We start from the raw sequence: 19529 nt of genomic DNA, 5'->3' as shown, positions 1-19529 counted from the left end.
TCGGCTTATAACCCCTCCCCCCCGCAGGCTTACCTGGTCTCCCGGCAGCAAACGGCGCGGGCCTGGCAGCGGCGGTGGCGCAGCCGGGCGAGGGCCGGGGCAGGCTCCCTGCAGCTGCAGAATGCCGCCCCTGGCCGCTCTCGGCGGGGAGAAGCGGCGGCGCAGCTGGGCGAGGGCCGGGGCAGCCTCCCTGCAGCTGCAGAAGGCCGCCCCAGGCCGCTCTCGGCCGCAAGAAGCGGCAGCGTGGCTGGGCAAGGGCCGGGGCAGCCTCCCTGCAGCTGCAGGAGGCCACCCCAGGCCGCTCTCGGCAGCAGGAAGCAGCGTGGGCCCAGCGGCGGTGGCGGCAGTAAGTCCCCCCCTCCCTCCTCCCTCCTCCCCTCCTCCCCTCCCCTACCGTATTGACCCGCGTATAAGCTGAGTTCGGCTTTTTCAGCCCTTTTTTTGGGCTGAAAAACTCGGCTTATACGCGAGTATATACGGTAAATTGCCTGTAACTGTGTGAGAGCTTACTTTCTTTTCTGCTCTCTCGGAAACCAATAAACCTGTTTATATCACTTAAGCAAAGGTGTGAGATTCATCCCTGTGTGGCTCTTCCCTGCCCAGAACAAACCTGCAGTCTGGAGGAGAAAAGCCTGAGTATTGGGAAATTACAAGCCCAAAATAAAGGAGGTCTAGGTTTCTCTCTCTTGCCTCTTGCATTGAGGAGAGACTAGAACCATATAGGGAGGATAGAGTAAAACTAGAAGTAATTATGTGAACAATGCAGTCTTACTGGAGGCAAAACCTACTCTCTGGACACAATATCCTATTGCTTCCTCTCCACAGGCCCCTCTTTTTAGAAAAGCATACAGTTCTTGTTACTACTACATAATCCATTACCCATAACCCCGTGCTGCTTTCCTTATACTTGAGGAAATTCTCCCTTATTTTCACTTTGAAAACTTGACATTTTGTCAAAACAGAAACTGCATGATTTACTTGTAGCCATGTTACATAGAATGGAAGGTATGAAAGAGAAAAAGAAGGAAAATCATCTTAAAATGCATCCTTTAGCCATATAATAACAATGATAGATTATGAATGCAGAAAGTGGTTATGGGGCCAAACACTTCTAATCTTTTATACTGTTTCTCTCTTTACTTACATAATGTAGCAGTACAATAATAAAATAAACATATATATATATGTATGTTTCACCTTTCAGATTTTTACCATTTGCATTGTGCCACAAACCATATAAGTATACCCCATCAATGCAAACATCAAGTAAATATGGCAAAGAAAATTATGGACTGAAATACTTCCGGGAACAACACAGAGAGAAATGGATAACAAACAAGGTGAGTGACAGATAAAACTGGAGCAAAGTTATAGCTTTGTAGTTTTTTTAAACCTGTCAAAATCACTCTACTGAATCAATTTCCACTTGAATGAAATCAAAACTCCCAGAACATATTGGGAAGCTATGCAATGATCTTGGTATGGTGATGATTACTTAAAAATAGGCTACAAAATAAAGCTCCTTCTGTATATCTGATAGAAAATTACTAGTTGAAAAATGTTAGATTGTTAAGCAATGGGATGAGCTTTCAATGTTATTTTGAAATCTGATGTTAGAAATGCACCACGGTGGGAACTCATAATGAAATTCAGCGTTTCCCTTAATAATGATACAGCATTTTTTATACTTTCTGTGTAGAGTGGCAGAGGCTTTTGCTCCCATTGGATTATGATTTGCAGGCTTTTAGTTTTATCCAAATTTGGGTTTTAGAAACACATTTGAATGTGTATGTGTAGTTTCAGACTGTAACCTGGAAGACCACATGGACCCTTAAATTCCACATTGGCTCCAGAGATGAAGCAGCCATGGCTTCTCTTTCTCGTCTCCCTTGGCTTGTTGTCATGATCATGTTTGTGTGTGTTGATTCTCAAAGTTCTAGTTCTGATGCAATCATTATTTAGGTCACCTTTCAGTGCCTTGCAATGCAGAATTTGCTCTCAAGATGGTTGACTAAAAAATCTCTGGCTTCATCCTTTGAACTGTCATGATATGCTGTGATTGGGCAGGGGCTTACAGGTGTGTGTCTGAGAGGGCACTTTCACACTTCTTACCCCTTTTGCCCACCTGCCTTAAGTTGGCCACCACTCAAATGGATCTTTACACTTTCTCGTTTACCCATGGTTTGGATCACCAGTAAAAGGCTCTCTGTTCATGAGCAGAGCACAGAGTCCCTCAGCTCTCACTTCCCTCTCTCTGTATGTGCATGAATGAGCAGCAAGGCACATAGGTAGAGTTGCCAACCTCCAGGTGGTGGTTGGAGATCTCCTGCTGTTACAACTGACCTCCAGCCGATAAAGATCAGTTCACCTGGAGAAAATGGCCATTTTGGCAATTGGACACTATGGCATTGAAGCCCCTCCCCTCTCCAAACCCTGCCCTCTTCAGGCTCCACCCACAAAATCTCCAGGTATTTCTCAACCCGGAGCTGGCAACCTTACACATACAGTGAGGGGAAAAAGTATTTGATCCCCTGCTGAATTTGCCTGTTTGCCCTCTGACGAAGAAATGACCAGTCCATAATTTTAATGGTAGGTCTATTGTAACTGTGAGAGACAGAATAACAGGAAAACCCCCAGAAACCCTGAAGACAAAAGTTAGAGATTGATGTACATTATAATGAGGGAAATAAGTATTTGATCCCTTTGCAAAAGATGACTTAGAACTTGGTGGCAAAACCCTGGTTGGCAATTACAGAAGTCAGACATTTCTTGTAGGTGGCCACCAGGTTTGCACACATCTCAGGAGGTATTTTGTCCCACTCCACTTTGCAGATCCTCTCCAAGTCAGTAAGATTTCGAGGCTGATGTGTAGCTACTCGAACCTTCAGCTCCCTCCACAGATTTTCGATGGGATTAAGGTCTGGAGACTGGCTAGGCCACTCCAGGACCTTAATGTGCTTCTTCTTGATCCACTCCTTTGTTGCCTTGGCCGTGTGTTTTGGGTCATTGTCATGCTGGAATACCCATCCTCGACCCATTTTCAATGCCCTGGCTGAGGGAAGGAGGTGCTCACCCAAGATTTGACGATACATGGTCCCGTCCATTGTCCCTTCGATGCGGTGAAGGTGTCCTGTCCCCTTAGCAGAAAAACACCCCCAAAGCATAATATGTCCCCTTCCATGTTTGACGGTGGGGACGGTGTTCTTGGGGTCGTAGGCAGCATTCCTCCTCCTCCAAAAAAGGCCAGTTGAGTTGATGCCCAAGAGCTCGATTTTGGTCTCATCTGACCACAACACATTCACCCAGTTCTCCTCTGGGTCATTCAGATGTGCATTGGCAAACTGCAGACGGGCCTGTACATGTGCTGTCTTGAGCAAGGGGACCTTGCGGGCTCTGCAAGATCTCAGTCCTTCACAGCATAGTGTGTTACCAACTGTTTTCATGGTGACTATGGTCCCAGCTGCCCAGAGATCATTGACAAGTTCCCCCCGTGTAGTTCTGGGCTGCTTCATCACTGTTCTCATGATCATTGCAACTCCACGAGATGAGATCTTGCATGGAGCCCCAGACCGAGGGAGGTTGACAGTTAGGGTTGTCACCTTCTCACCAAGCTGCTTGGCAATAGTCTTGTAGCCCAGTCCAGCCTTGTGCAGGTCTACAATGTTGTCCCTGACATCCTTGGACAGCTCTTTGGTCTTGGTCATGGTGGCTAGTTTGGAATCTGATGGATTGGTTGCTTCTGTCGACAGCAGAACCCTAACCCTAATCTGGCTGGTTGATAGGGGATCAAATACTTATTTCACTCATTATAATGCACATCAATCTCTGACTTTTGTCTTCTGTGTTTCTGGGGGTTTTCCTGTTGTTATTCTGTCTCTCACAGCTACAATAAACCTACCATTAAAATTATGGACTGGTCGTTTCTTCGTCAGAGGGCAAACGGGCAAATTTAGCAGGGGATCAAATACTTTTTTCCCTTACTGTAGGTGAGGTACTTTGAATACAGGAAAAGGAAAAAGGACTTTATTCACTACAGCACAGCTTTACAATCTAGAGCACTGTACACAGGGAAAAGGAAGAGCACAACACAAAAAGGACTGTTGCAGATCTAAGAAAAAAAAGTAAAACGCTTTGACTAGCCTACCTTTTGAGTTACAGATGTTACCTTATCACCGTGTTGGCGAACCTATGGCACGCGTGCCACTTCCGGCACGCGTCACCCTTTCCGCAGGCATGCCCGGCTCGCCGCGGCTCAGCTGTTCCTCACCCCTCCCTCTCAGCTTCCTCCAAGTCGCTGGCCTTTCCGGCTTTGCCCCGCCCACCTCCCGGGTGCCTCGTGGTTCCCAGCAGTCCGAGGCAGGAGCTGCCTGCCTGCCTGCTGCCCCCAGAGGCCCTCCCACGCCCGGCAGCAGCAGCTCGGCTGAACTTTCAACTGGGCGCTCACCGGCTATCTCTCCAACCCCGGCTTCTACTGCAGCTTCGTGGAGTGCTGCCCCGGCGAGCAGAACCGGCTCAACTGAACCGGTAGTGCTTCGAGGGAGGCCGGGTCCACGGGGGGGGGGGGGAGCCTCGGTGCCAGTTTGGGGCCAGGCCGGTGGAGGAAGCGGAGGCTGGGTGGCAGAGAACAGGGCGCCAGGACTGAGAAGAAGGAGCGGCGATGGGGCCGGTTCCATGGGCTGGTGCAACGGAACTGGGATTGGGCGGCCGGGGAGGACAGGGAGAATTGGGTAGCGGGGGAGGGGAATCTGGGACAGCAGAACTGGGGCCGTTGCAACGTTTGCGTTTGCTCGGCATGCAGAAGGCCCCAGGTTCAATGCCCAGCCTCTCCAGTTAAAGGGACCATGCTGGCTGCTTGGGGGCAGCGGACGGAGGAGCGGTGGGGGGAAGGAGGATGAAGTCGGCTCCCTACTCGTGAGTCGCCTGCCCCCGTGGAGCGTGCATGAGTCTCCCCGAGCCCTCCCACCAGGGCGTCCGCCCGCCGCGCACGCAAGAGCTGCCGGGTTGGTGGGCGAGTGGAGAGCAGCGGCTCAAGTTTCAGTAGTAAAGCTCAAATGGCTTGTGGGGGGGGGGAATCAGCCTCCGTTTGCAGAGTCTGGATTTTTTTTGGGGAGGTGTCGTTTGCCAGTGGAGTTTGCAGGTGGGAGAGGGAAGGGTCTGCTTCAGCGGGAGGGGTTGGGGTGGGGAGCAGGCGTCGCTAGGGTGGGAGCTGCCCCCTGGGGCAGGGGGTCGGGTGAAGTGGTTGGATTTTGGTCCCCCTCCTTGCTGTCCTGGAAATAGGGAGCTGATATCAGAGCAAGGGGGAGGGGTGGGTTCAGAAGGTACAGGGAGAATTGTATTGGAAGTAGCAAGAAGTGCAGGAGGTCCTGCGGGGGTTAGCCATGTTCTGGGCATGGAGCAGGGGTCACTGGGGGTGGGGGGGGCCTTACCATTTGTTACATTGGAGCTCCGTATTATAGTTATTGGCAACTTGCCTGGGGAGGGGCCGTGGTAGAGCATCTGCTTGGCATGCAGAAGGTCCCAGGTTCAATCCCAGCATCTCCGGCTAAAGGGACTAGGCAAGGAGGTGAAAGACCCCTGCCTGAGACCCTGGAGAGCCGCTGCCAGTCTGAGTAGAGTAGACAATTCTGACTTGGATGGACCAAGGGTCTGGTTCAGTATAAGGCAGCTTCATGTGCTTTAAGCCTCTTATTTATGCAAATTCCCCAAGAAGGGAATATCAATGTCTTTAGTGTTAACTAATAAATGTTTGTTATTTTTAGAGATAGATTTGTATTGGGTGCTTCATTTTTTTTTTAAATGTGTTTTTCTTTTAAGGCAAAAGATGTTAATAATGTATGTGTTGTTTTTTCTAAACTAAAACCTCAGTATTCAGATTAAATTGCCGCATTGGCACTCGGCGATAAATAAGTGGGTTTTGGGTTGCAGTTTGGGCACTCGGTCTCTAAAAGGTTCGCCATCACTGCCTTATCATCTCTCTCCAGGGGGATGGGAAGAAACTGCTGGAACTTAGGGAAAAGTGGATGCTGCTGCTCTATTCCCTTCCTCACTCCCCATCCATAATGAACACACTGCTGGAATGTCAGGTGAACCCCTGGTTTGAGCACCATTAACAGGGTGCGCAGACATTTTAACTCATCCTGCCCTAGCTGGGTGGAAGTTTGGGAAATGATCCTCTTGTGGGACCCTAGCATCTTGCCCCACCCTGGCAGTTAGGCAAAAGGTTATCTCCTTGCTGGAACAGCATCTCCATTCTGCTGGCAATTTGAACATTTTATGAGATTCCTCCTTGGGAAAGAGTGTTGTTCTCAGCGCTTTGGGGATCCCTGTGAGGGCTTCAGAGCATCTTATGTCTCCTGGGCATGACTCGAACCATGAGCAGAAAGCACTTGTGAATGCCACTTCCCCCTACCCTGGAGGTTACAAGAAACTCCTGGACAAAAATGCCATGGATATGAGGAGAACTTCAGTGAGGAAGAGAAACTTGGAAAAAGTGCCCCACTTCCCTTTCTATCAGTTGAGTCTTTTGTGTCAGTGGAAATTCCACTGATGGAAAAACATGAAGGAGCAATTTCACCCAATTTCCTCTCCTCGCCGCAGCCCAACCCTGGCACAAGGATCCTGGTACAAGACTCTTGTAAACCCCATGCCACCGTATTGTAGGTCTTGGACGGCTGGCAGAAAAGATCCATGTCCAAACATGCCATCTGCTTGAAGCTGCAAGATCTAACCTCCAGGTGGGGCCTAGAGGCCTCCCAGAATTACAGCTGATTTCCAGACTACACAGATCAGTTCCCTTGGACAAAATGGCTGCTTTGAAGGCCTCTCATGGAGGTTTTTCCCCAAACACCCCCTCCCCAGGCTCCACCCCCAAATTTCCAAGAATTTCCCAGTCCAGAGTTGGCAACCCTATGATATGCATAATCCTCAGGACTGTGGTCCAGGTTTGTAAAACGTAATTGCTTTTTTCTTATACTTTGAAGACACAGAAGTCTGAAGATTCTTAAAACTTTAAATAGTACTTTGCTAAGCCTAACAAGCTGCCCTTTCATTGAAAAGCATGGAGAAGCCCTTGCAGGAGAGAGAGTGCATTTGCAGCCCAAATTGTTATCATGTTTTGTGTGCTGTTCTTCATTATAGTATAGTGAAACAGGTTAGAAATTGGGATATTTCAAGAGCAGTAACAAAAGAAACAAAATTGATCGACTTTTACTTTCTCCTTTTTTTGTGACCACATTAAAACATGAGTGAAAATCTGTTGTTGTGTTCAAACATTTTTGTCATTGACGTTTGCCCAAAAAAAACCTTTCAGAATTTCTAACTACAGGCATTGATGTTTCTCAAAACTTTTAACATTGTATAATAGCTTTTGGGTGGAAGGAATTCAATACAGGATAGGATGTCAAAAGTTTAAAAACTGAACTCATGTAGATCATCAGTCACAAAGCATGAAATGGAAAGAAAACAATTGAACAATTGCTTCTCAGCTGCTTTTATAAGTTCTTGTCAGCTTGGGGAAGCAAACAATTCTGATTTTATGTAACCTCCCTGTGGACTCAAGTTAAAATAGATTACAGAAAAAGTTTATTACACACCAGGTCTTGCTACACTGCAGCATGGTTTTATATCTTGAGGTAGAGAATTACAGCATGCTCGACACTCTAGGTCTTTACTGTCTCATAGAATGGAATTTAAATGATTGTTGCACAAGGTACTGACCTTTTATATATCTGAAAGGTTTGAGGTAAAATAATATGAATTCCTTAAGCATCACACTACAAGCAAATATTGTCATTGGCTCCAAATCACAAGACTACATTTGTAATAAATGTGATGTTTCACAATTAAGAACCTACTGGACATCATGAATTTAATCCACAATGATAAGTCCCATGAAAATGGACAGTTGGGGATCAGATATACTATAATCATTCAGTTGTCAAAACACTTTCACATGTTCATATTCACTGAAGCAGAAATGATAGCCTAGAGCATTTAATCAAAAGTGCATTAGTTTTGCATATGCATTTCAGACAACTGATTTTAATACGGCATTCTTGATGTTTTCCTTCATTCCAGAATTTGGGAGTGACATTTTAAGATGCGCGTGGTTGGTTAAGCCTTGTTTTACAACACAACTGCCGGCCTTATTTGCACATGCATATTTGGCCCTAAGTAGAATTTTATTATCTGCAAAACATAAAAACAGCCAGGACTCCAAAGAATTAATTTAGAGAACCTAAGCATATTGCACAGAACATAAAGTTGACCTTTACCGTCTGCAGCTTTGGAAATAGAGTGGGATGTGGAACATATCATAGGTTTAATGTGGCACAACGCTGTCTGCAGAAACTTGGGTGGGACTGTGCCTGCCTGCCCATTGCACCCGATGATTGAATCTGCTGTCACCAGCATCCTGATAATAATGAACATTCGGCTTAACGACCGTGATTATGATTATCATAATTGATGTGCGAGTGCAGTGTGTGAGGATCATTACAGCTAAACTGTACGGCAGAGAAACATGGCTCGGTTAGGGCTAATTTTACTTTTACACACTGATTGGGATAAAATATGTTTTTTTCAAGCTCAACAGTCCATCCGACTGCAATTTTAGGAAGGAGCCCGCCTCTCTGAATTGATGATTCAAGCTTGCTCCGAAACAACCATCCTGCTGTTTGTTTTAAATGGTCTCGTTTTATTAATACTGGCAATTAATTAAATAATTAGGTATCAACAAAAGGAAAACCACTTCTGGGTTCAGGCTGCATTAATCAGACATTGAGTTGAAACTGTTCCTTGTGTATGTTGAAAAGAAGCTGTGCTTTTCCTGATTGGGGCAGTTCCATTGAGGTTGTTAATGATATTTTAGTTGTATATTCTCTGGACCAAATTAAAATAACATTGCTTTGTTACGAATATTGTTTATAACATTGCTATCTATCAATGAAGAACAATAAACCCAGATTTTGCCATCTAGACTTGATTATTCATGCTGAAGACTTCCACATTGGCCATCTGCCCTGGATTCAGGAAGCAGGTCCCCTTCCCCCCACGAATTTCTCACAGCATTGTGGTGCATTTGTGCACCTACTAGGGTTTCCCTGGCTTTCCTCCAATCTTTCTCAAACCTGCTGTGTTCCAAACGTTTTTGGATTTTCCTGCCTACATGGCAGCCATTTTCCCTGACTATGTCCTCATGGTGGACATTTTCCCCTATCATCACCAGGGGCTTTTGATTGTTTTTTTTTTTAAATCATCAAGTTCATATTGTTATATTGATATGCCATTATAATAATAAGCATAACACGTTCTGTGAATACCCAGCTTTCATTTTTTTAAAAGTCTCTACCCCTTCCATTGCAGAGATATAAGGGGAAAGGCATATCACCACAATGAAAGAGGCTAGAGATTTATGTTTTAAAATGAATGCTGTGTATTCACAGAACCTGTTACAGCCCGTTCCTGATGGCAGCAGCCGGGTACTGTGTGGCTGCAGCGCCTCCAGTGAGGTTTCATGGCTGCTGTGGGGGGGGGAGAAGGGTTTATTTTAAAAAAATGGGCAAGACCCCATAGCAAATAGTGATGCTGCACCACCAAAAAGGTGGCACAGCAACCGCGTTGCACTCGGGGGCGTTCCTAGGCCAAAAGGGGTTAGGAAGCTGCCTAACAGCAGCTCTGCCCCCAGAACTCTCTGGGAATGCTTCCCGGGACGCCAGCGTGGGGACTTGCATTGGGAGAACACCAGCGGGAGGCCGCCTGGCATCCAGGCACTATGCTGCTGCTGTGGCCCAGGGGGGCCGGCGTAAGTGACACTTTGCATGGCGCAAGTGGCATGGATGCCAGCGTAGGGGTCATGCCACCTCCTAAGACCATTCATTCCCCCTTCAGGAATGCACTGTTCATGTTACAACAATATATTGAAAAAGCCCCAGTGACCTAGTGGAGGGGAGACAACCCCTGCTGGGAAACAGGGGAAGGGAAACTGCATGGAACAGTTCCATGTGGAAGCCCACTTGCCGTTGCACTGTATTGACAGCCACACCAGTGCAACAAGGAACCCACACAAGCCTGTTCCCATGTGGAAACCACCCTTATCTCCACGGTGTGTACTGCTGAAGAAGCAATCAGATACACTGTTTATCTTAGCTAGCATAGTGGAAGGATTTACAGAAGGATTTAATCTGTTTTAGTTTCATAGCTTTTAAGGTGATCAGATACAAATGAAATTAGAATTCCTGGATCTTTAATAGTTGAACTGGAGAGGGATTTGTGTCGTGCAGGAAGAAAAAAGACTGTGCTCGCTAAAACTCCCAGTTCTGGACAATACTTAAAGGTACAAGAGCTGTTATTAACTTCAGTTAGACTTCTTGGCTGTAGCATAAAACAAAATCAAGTAGTCAAACTCTTAAAATGACAGGATTTAAACATATTTTGTCCTGACCTGGATGGCCCAGGCTAGCCTGATCTCGTCAGATCTCAGAAGCTAAGCAGGGTCAGCCCTGGTTAGTATTTGGATGGGAGAACAACAAGGAATACCAGGGTTGCTGTGCAGAGGAAGCCACTGGCAAACCACCCTCTGTTACTCTCTTGCCATGAAAACCCCAAAAGGGGTCGCCATGAGTCGGCTGCGACTTGATGGCACTTTACACACACACAATGTAAGCTATATTGTAGCCTTGTACACAGTTACATTGAAATAAATTGTGTTGGCCAACAGATGTGGGGAAAACAATATAAACAAATACAAATCTTTTTTAAACCTTTACAACACTCTCTTAAAAGTTATAAGTGTTGCAAAGAAGTAATAATTTGTAATGAAGATTACTCAATAGTGACTACAGTGATTTGAGCCATTCAGTGAATTTATTTGCATGAGAAAAGACAATGACTCTTTGAAAGGGTTTGTCAGCAACCAGTTGAATATTTTATGAACGCTGATTCTTAGTTGCAAAATTTCTCAGCAGGAAAATGTCATGCTTTGAAAATGTGCTGGAATTTTGAAAAATAGGTTGGAAAGACGAAATGTGATAGCAGTTATACTGTCTAACTAGCAATCCAGTATCTGCTGCATGAGAAATATCTTGCATTGCCTACATTCCATGTTTAACGAGGCAATGAGCTTGTTTAGGCTTTGAAAGGAAATCAGCCATTAAAGAACTGCCAAATTAAAGGAGAGATATTCTACATGTCCAAATAGTTATTCCTACAGAAATAACTGGTTTGGATCCAGAGAAGTAGAGTGGAGTTCCTTTCTTGCAACAGGACTTTCCAGGCTCCTGCTTTCCACTTGTGTATCCAAAACACTGCATCTGAGAGTTCAAGAACCCTATGAAATGGAGTGGAATGGGGAGGGAAAGCTAGAGAATTAGTGGGAATTGGAGCCCCCGAACCCTTTTGTCCACAGAAGTGCCATCTACTAGAGTAAAAGGTTCTTCAGATTTCAGCCACTGGCTATAACCAAGTGTTTACAAGTGTTTAGCCTCTGAGGATAAGTTGAGTTAATGAAGTGTTAGCAAAAGTGAAGCTGTAATTATCTTTGCAAAGTACCCCTTACATCCCTCCAAAGCAGTACGAAGTCATTTTGCGGGCACTGCTCATTGCATCAAAATGAGCTGAAGCTTTTGTCATGACCTTTCATAAGTGAAGACCGTTTAGTAGAAAAAGGGAAGGTGGACATGAACAGAGGCATGACAATTTAATTTCATCCACGAATACTTTGCTCAGATCTCTAGCTGGCCTCAACAGGATAAAATACTAATGCCATGCCCTAACCTGTAGATGGAGATGAACCATGTACCTCATTCCATTATGGGCCAAAAAGCATAGATCAATAGATCTGCAGAATGGAGCTTGGAACAGATAGGAGGGACTTCTCTATGAACCTGAAGGAAGTCCAAAGTTTGTAGAAAAATCTGAAATCTAAAAGAGGGGGATTAACCTACATCCCAAAATAGAAACACTACCTGTAACTTTATGAAAAGAATGACCACTGAGCTCTTAGTGCCCATTTTGGAAGTTGCTAGTCAACTAATACACTATAACCAATCCTTCTAAACCTTGGCTTCTGCAAAGCTGCAGGGGGGAGCCCTTGGAAGCCAAAACAGCAATGAAAAAGGTCTCCCAATCATGTCCTCTGACTCTCTGGGGATAGGCCCAGTGGTGACCAATGGAGATTCATAGCCCACACAACTTGGCCCGGTCCAGTGATGGTGCCCATGGTGCACCTAGGCCTGGCTCATCAGCCACCACACAACTGGACCTGGTCCAGTGGCAGTGGCCATGCAAATGTGTCTGGCCTGGCAGCAGGTGCCACACAACTGGGCAAGACTTTTCTTGGGGAGATCCTGCCAGCAAGAGGTAAGGAAGGAGGGAAAGCTGAAGGCATGGGGGCAGATAAAGGTAGATTGGCTGGTGGATGAGGGAAAGAAGGGAGCAGGAAAGGGAGAGAGGCTTTGGGGTGGCTGCCAGGGAAGTAAAAGAGGAAATAATGAGGCAATTGAATGCAGGAGAAAATGAGATCCTCCCACCAGTCCTTGCAGATCCCTCCTTATCTTTTTATGATCCCAACATTCCCAAAACTACATTAGGTTAATAGTACCCTTGTCTAATAGCTTTAGTTCTCTAACTATTAATAGTTGGAGCTGTAACGATGGAGTAGCTGACAAACTAGGGGTAACTTCACAAAGAGTGAACTTGTCGTGTGTGGCAATATTATTTTTCGTTATTTTCCTCGAAGCAGTACAGCTAAGATGAGACTTTGCAAGACATTGCTGCGGGGAAGGGGATGAACTGTAATGAAATAACGATATCCTCAAAAATATACATGCCTTGCATGCTACACAATAACCTGCTGTTCTGATGGTGCAGTCGGGTTGGTGTCAGAGCTCGGGACCTAGAAAAGTAGAGAACGAGTCAATCAAACAACCCAAGACCATGCATATTAAAACAGACTGAGTGCCCCAATGTGAAGCCGCTTGATTGAGCAGTGCAGTGTCAACCATGTCTTTCTTCTAATGCTAAAAGTAATGTACATAGACAGAGTGACAATCAGAGTACAGCCTCCCATCAGCTGTAATTAATCTTTTGGTTAACAAAAAGACCGAAAGCCTCTCATCAGCCACTTCAGAAGTCGGAGGGACCCTGCTTTTTGATGTTTGTATTCCGAGTAAAATTGTCCCCACCAGTTCTAACAAATTGAAACACCAGGCTAATTATGGCAGCTAATGAAGTGTGCGGAATGGTCACAGCTTGTTGTGAAAGTGTTCCTTCAGCTCGGATTAGGGTTTCATCAATCACTTTTTTAAACTGATCCAGAATTACTTCTGCCCGGTGCTTGGCATTTTTAATGCTGCTTCTGTAATTGGTTTTTTCCCCAAAGCTTAGGCCCGTTTTTGAAATATTACACTCTTTAGGTAGGACACACAAACTCCAGTTTATATATATGAAAGAATTCATTATAGCTTCTATCAGCTGATCGAGTGGTAGAAAGCTAATAAAAGGATCACAAGTATAAAAGTTGATATACTGCTTTTAATTCAGTTAAAGGTAGCAATAAAGCCTTTACACATATATGCATATGAATTGTTATTACTGGGGGATGGATGTGAACCGCAAGGCATGGCAAGTGGGCTGAGTGACTTCGATGCCCCGAATGGCTTTAAATTAAATGCATGAATTGGATTGTGTTGTATCATTCGGCAAAATTTGACGTGATTTGTTGTTTCTCCAAATGGCCAAGCTAACTTCAAAACAGCTTCAAAGTTTCAGAATATGAACTCTTCAGGTTACACTGATGAAGAGATGTAGGAATCTTTACTATGTATCTCCTTTTGCCTTTATTTTCTTAAAATGGAAAGTAGCACTTGCACAATTGTTAGTTGCAACACTCATTTCCAAATTCTGCGAACGTCTGGCTTTATGATAGATTTTTAGGAGTTCTCTCTAAGTATTAACAAAACTACAGGGTCAGATTCAGTCTGACTATATTCCTAACGTTATGCAGAAAGACTCAGTCAGAATATCGTTTAAATACAATAGGATTGTGCAGTTATTTATTTATTTATTGAGGATATTTCTGTTCTGCCTCTTCAGAGTACTGCTCAAGGCAGCTTACAATTAAAATCACCACAATATTAAAAACTGGTAATTAAAAAGCAAGCCCTTGCTCACAAGCAGAAATAAAAATATCCATGAAACAGGGGGGAAAGCTGATCAGATTTTTAAAAACCCAATTAAAAAGCCTGGGTAAAAAGATGTGCTTTGGCCTAGCACGTAAAAGAAAGGAAAGTAGATGCCAGGTGGGCCTCAAGGGGGAGGACATTCCAAAGGCAAGGTTCCACCACACAAAATGCCTCGTCTCCACCTGTCTCACCTACTTTATTTTGTGTTGTTTTGTTAAGTATCAAAAAGCACTTCCTGTTTTGGGTGATCTTTGACACTTATTGTAAACACATTCCAATACTGCCTTCTCGGTGTCATTTTTCCTTCTTTTTCTTCTTCGTCTGCACAGCCATTGGCCTTATTGATGATTAATCCTGTGGGCTGCAGCAAAACCATGTGATTCTGGAAATGATGTTACAACTCAGTGGCTGACATCATAACACAGCCGCTTAAGGGAAATCACATACCGTATATACTCGGGTATAAGCCAACCCGAGTATAAGCCGAGGTGCCTAATTTCACCCCCAAAATGGGGAAAAATTAGGCACCCGCATATAGGTCGAGGGGGAAATGCATCCCCTCCCCCCCCCGCAGGCTTACCTTAAGGTGGGTGGGCAGGCGGCGGCGGCCCCTTCCCTGTGGGCCAGAAGCGGCCCACGGGGCCTCCTGCATGCAGGGGGGGCGCCACCGCCGCCTGCCCGCGCGCCTTCCCTGCGGGCCAGGAGCAGCCTGCGGGGCTTCCTGCGCGCAGGGGCCGCTGCCGCCAGGGAAGGCGCGCGGGCAGGCGGCGGCCCCCTCCCTGTGCCCAGGAGGCTGCGCAGGCCGCTCCTGGCCCGCAGAGAAGGCGCGCGGGCAGGCGGCGGAGGTAAGTTTCCCCCTTCCTCCTCCCTCCCCCTACCGTATTGACCCACGTATAAGCCGAGTTGGGCTTTTTCAGCACTTTTTTTGGGCTGAAAAACTCGGTTTATACCTGAGTATATACGGTAAGTCAAGGGGCAGTGAGGAAAGAAAAAGAAGGGAAAGGATTCTGGAGTGAAGCACATTCCTGTCAAACAAAAGAGCAAGGAACAGTATCGAAATAATTTGATTTTTTTCCAGCAATTATGCAGTCAGACAGTGTCATATGTATTACTTCATAACAAGGAAAGAAATGTAAATGGATGTTTTCAAAAGAAAAAAACATAAGGATGAGAAGTTCCAAGTCATTCCTAAGAGAAAATTTAAAGTACTAAAATAACATTACATTTCACCAGCAATTCAGTCTTTTCCAACTAGCAGAATATTCTTCAGAAAAGATCAGGAGTTCTAGAAGTTCTGATTTTTAAAATCGATGAAAGAAATGCTATTAGCAACATCATACGCTCAATCACTTTACATGAAGATGACTGATCAAATTAATATTGCCTTCAAGTAAATCCTGACAAATAAAATGAATAGGTGTGTTAAGTGTCATCAAGTTGCATCCGAATTATGTCTACCCTCTGAATTAATGACCTCGAAAACATCCTATTGTTAACAGCTTTGCTCAAGTCTTGCCATGGTTTCCTTTATTAAGTCATTCCAGCTCAGGTCTTCCTCTTTTCCTGCTGCTTTCAACTTTTCCTAGCGTTATTGTCTTTTCTAGTCCCTCTAGTCTTCTCATAATGTGACCAAAGCCTCAGTTTGACCATTTTAGCTTCTAGGGAGAGTTCAGACTTGATTTGATCTAGAACCCATTGATTTGTCTTTTTGGTGGTCCACAGTATCTGTAAAACCTATCTTCAGTACCACATTTCAAATGAATCAACTTTCTTCCTGTCAGGTTTCTTCATTGACCAACTTTCACACCCATACATAGCGATGGGGAATACTATAGTGGGAGTTATCTTGATCTTGGTCACCAACACACATCCTTACACTTAAGAATCTTTTCTAGCTTCTTCTTCATAGCTGCCTTTCCCAGTCTCCCGATTTCGTGGTTGCAGTCTCCCTTTAGGTTGATGATGGAGCCAAGGGATAGAAAATCTTGAACAATATCAATTTCTTCATCATCAACTTTAAAGTTGTGTAAATCCCCAGTAGTCATTACTGTTGTCTTCTTGCTGCTCATCTGTAGTCCTGCTTTGGCACTTTCTACTTCAACCTTCATCAGTAGTCATTTCAACTCTTCACTATTTTCTGCCAGCAATGTGGCAGCAATGTGGCAATGTTATCTGCATATCTCAAATTGTTAATGTTCCTTAAATTTTCATTCCCACCTTCATCTAAGTCTAATCCAGTTTTCCTTATGATACATTCTATATTCAGATTGAACAGACAGGGAGATAAAATACATCCTTGTCTAACACCTTTGACGATTGGAAACCATTCTGTTTCTCTATATTCTGTTCTAACAGTACCCTCTCGTCTAGAGTACAGGTTGTGCATCAAAACAATCAGATGTTGTGGCACACCTGTTTCTTTTTAAACCAACCATAGCTTATAATGATCCACCTAGTCAAAAGCTCCTGACCATGACAAGCAGAGGACAAAGTGAAAATGAACCCTGGGTGGCATGTCTACAGTGCCAACAAGGGTGGATCTGCTAAGCACACTCCCAAACATGCTATCGCAGTGGCACATAGATATACACATCCTGGCTATCCAGCATCCCAGTTTGTGCAAACCGTACACATGAGACAGCATTCAAGAGCCTAGCAATCCTCGTAGACAGGGTACAGCTGGAGAGTCATATCAAAGGGAGGCTGTCCTTGCTGGAGACTGTGGAAGGTGCTGGCAGAAGGAGTACTTTTTGTGAATTCAGGGCAATTTGGGTACTTTTCTTTATGGAAACTGAAAATTGTGTGCAGATGGAGTCCAAAATACAGCTTGTTTATTGTTTTTTTAAAAAATCTTCAAACTAAACATAACAAAATACCATACAAAGGGAAATCACTGAAGGAGCAGGAGTATCGAATGTAGTGACAGGCAAACTCCACTTCCACGATTTTATGGGGGGGAAACCATTAAACAATGTTGTCTCAGTACTGCATGACATCCTTTCATTTGAAAAGGATTTTCAAAGACATGCTGGATGAACGCTTCAGAGGGCAGACCACCCTGTACAAACACTGGGCCTTTTAAACAGTCTCATCTATTATTAAGTTGTACCAGAATGGGGGGGGGGGGGGAATCCAAGCAATTTCTAGCGTAAGTGTATTCAGAACAGAATACTCTAGGTTTTGATAAATGCTGGAACTACTTTACCTATTAGAAGTTTTTTTCAAACCTTTAATGTGAAAAGAAAAATGCTTTAGTACCCTTGTGAACAATTTGTTGCAGTTTTTTGGATTGAAAGGGAGGCTTAAAACCTAGTTTTCCTAGCATACCTCCTGGCTTTCTGAAACCTTCTATACAACCATTTCAAACTGGCTGAAGTCTCCCAGACCTTCTTTTCAGCTCCAAATGATTTCTCTCTCATGCTAGCCTCTTGTGGCCTAGAACTTTGAAAGTAGAACTAGTATATACGTTACTGGCAGAGTATTTTTATGTTTACATTTATTCTCCCACTGTATGTGTCTGGCACCAGTAAATCCCATTGATAGCTATAAATCTCATTAATTTTCATGGGAGGTTTGAACAAGCACTATCCTTTTAACACATTCTGTTTTCATCTTTACAATGTGTGTGGTAGTGAAAGACAACAGTATAACTGAAAGATAAAAACTTTTAGTTTCAAGGGTTGGAGTCTACCACTCTGTACCACTGGAGGCGGTACAGTCCTCCAGACAAGGAGTCCCATACTGACACAGGAGTGTCTTGCATTGTCCAAAGGCTTCCTGTGCTGATGAACTAAGCCAAACTTTACTCTGTTTTCTTCCAAGTTTTAAAATGCACTATTGTTATACATATATCCTTAATCCCACATCATGTAGACATTATCTTCATGTAAAGGTTTATTAGTTATTGGTGTATTTTCATATTTGGCCAATGTCATTTGTAAACTGCAAATCATTGAAACTGAAGCTGTAGAACATCTAGTCTCTTTCTGTGAAGTACTTTCAGAAATTGGCCAGCACTAAACTGTAGCTTGAATTACAAGAGCCAATAAATTCCAAATACCAGCCCCACAATTTCAACCACACATTTGTTTTTTAGCTCTGATTCAGTAAAGTTCAAGGGTATCCAAGTATAAAATAGCTTGTGAGGAAATTCACATCAGTGTCTTAATTTAATTTAACTGTAATAAAGACTGTATTAGTTCCAAAAATAGAATATTATCTTTGGCAATTTTTTGTTCAAATATAGATATTAGGCATGTTCAGAAACTGCCAGAACAAAACTAATGTACTGCTTTGATTAGAGTGAGCTATAAGTGAAAGGGGGAAAACATTCTGTGCCTTGCCTGTATAATTTTTATAGAAATGGATACCCCACCTTGTCCTGGGGCTTAGGGAGGGTAACAGTAATGATCATGTAAAAACTTGTGGTTGGACTGCATAGAACATTTCTTCTTACACAAAAAGCTCTTGCACAAGTGGAAAGACAAAGCCATTGCATGTAGTCTTTGCACTAAATCAACATAACTGTATTCCATCTTGCATTTCCACTTACTCAAGACATAGTACAATGACCTTCTTTGATCACATCATATTGCCCTTCCAAATTGGACAGCTACATCAAACAGCCTTTTGATTTGGGTACATAGCAACCATGATGAAAAATCATCACTTTTGCTTACAGTTGCTCTTGCACAAATGGAACCATATTAAGTAAAATTTGGGTAAAACCCAATCCATATTATAATGTTATTATTAAGCAAAATAAAATGCAATTGGACAAAAATACATTAATATTTCTCTTAATCTCTCTGATCTTTTAACTTACGGTGCCATAGCAAACACCAACAATTAGGGCACTTCCAAAAATATATAGGCTAGGTCTTGGGAAAGTCTCCATTGAGAAACAGTTCTATAACTGTGGGGCAACTACCAAAAATGCCCTTGCTAGCTGAATCAGACACAGAGGCATCATTGTTGAGCAGGTATTCTCCTGTGAACATAGAGATATCAATGGGATATAGGCTGGAAATGGTCTGTAATTATAGCCCAGACTAGCCCGATCTCATCTGATCTCAAAGCTAAGCAGGGTTAACCTTGGCAAATATTAGGATGGGAGACCTCCAAGGAATACCAGGGTCATGAGGCGGAGGCAGGCAATAGCAATGTCTCATGCTTTAAAAACTGTACCAGGGGTTGCCATAAGGCAGATGTGACTTGTTGGCAAAAAAAAAAAAAGCCAATTGTAAGACAACAACATAGCTTTCCTTCTAGTCCTGTGTTTCCCATGTCTCCATCTATTGTATCATAAATCGTTTAAATCGCAAGGGCACAAGACAACCTATTCTTTCC

The 19529-nt window shown here is 44.0% G+C and overlaps 1 protein-coding gene across 1 annotated transcript in view; it reads left to right on the top strand.

The window, feature by feature from the left end:
• The window catches only part of SPATA17 (spermatogenesis associated 17), a 114056-nt gene that overhangs the window by 83882 nt on the left and 10645 nt on the right, over window positions 1-19529 (top strand). Inside the window, exon 9 of the mRNA XM_056852798.1 lies at window positions 1205-1340. Within this exon, the coding sequence (XP_056708776.1) occupies window positions 1205-1340 (136 nt within the window). The remainder of the gene's footprint in view (window positions 1-1204; window positions 1341-19529) is intronic.

The sequence above is a fragment of the Euleptes europaea genome, chromosome 7, assembly GCF_029931775.1.
Source record: "Euleptes europaea isolate rEulEur1 chromosome 7, rEulEur1.hap1, whole genome shotgun sequence".
Taxonomy (NCBI): domain Eukaryota; kingdom Metazoa; phylum Chordata; class Lepidosauria; order Squamata; family Sphaerodactylidae; genus Euleptes; species Euleptes europaea.
Note: the sequence above shows the minus strand (reverse complement) of the source record. Positions and strands in the feature narration are given on the sequence as shown.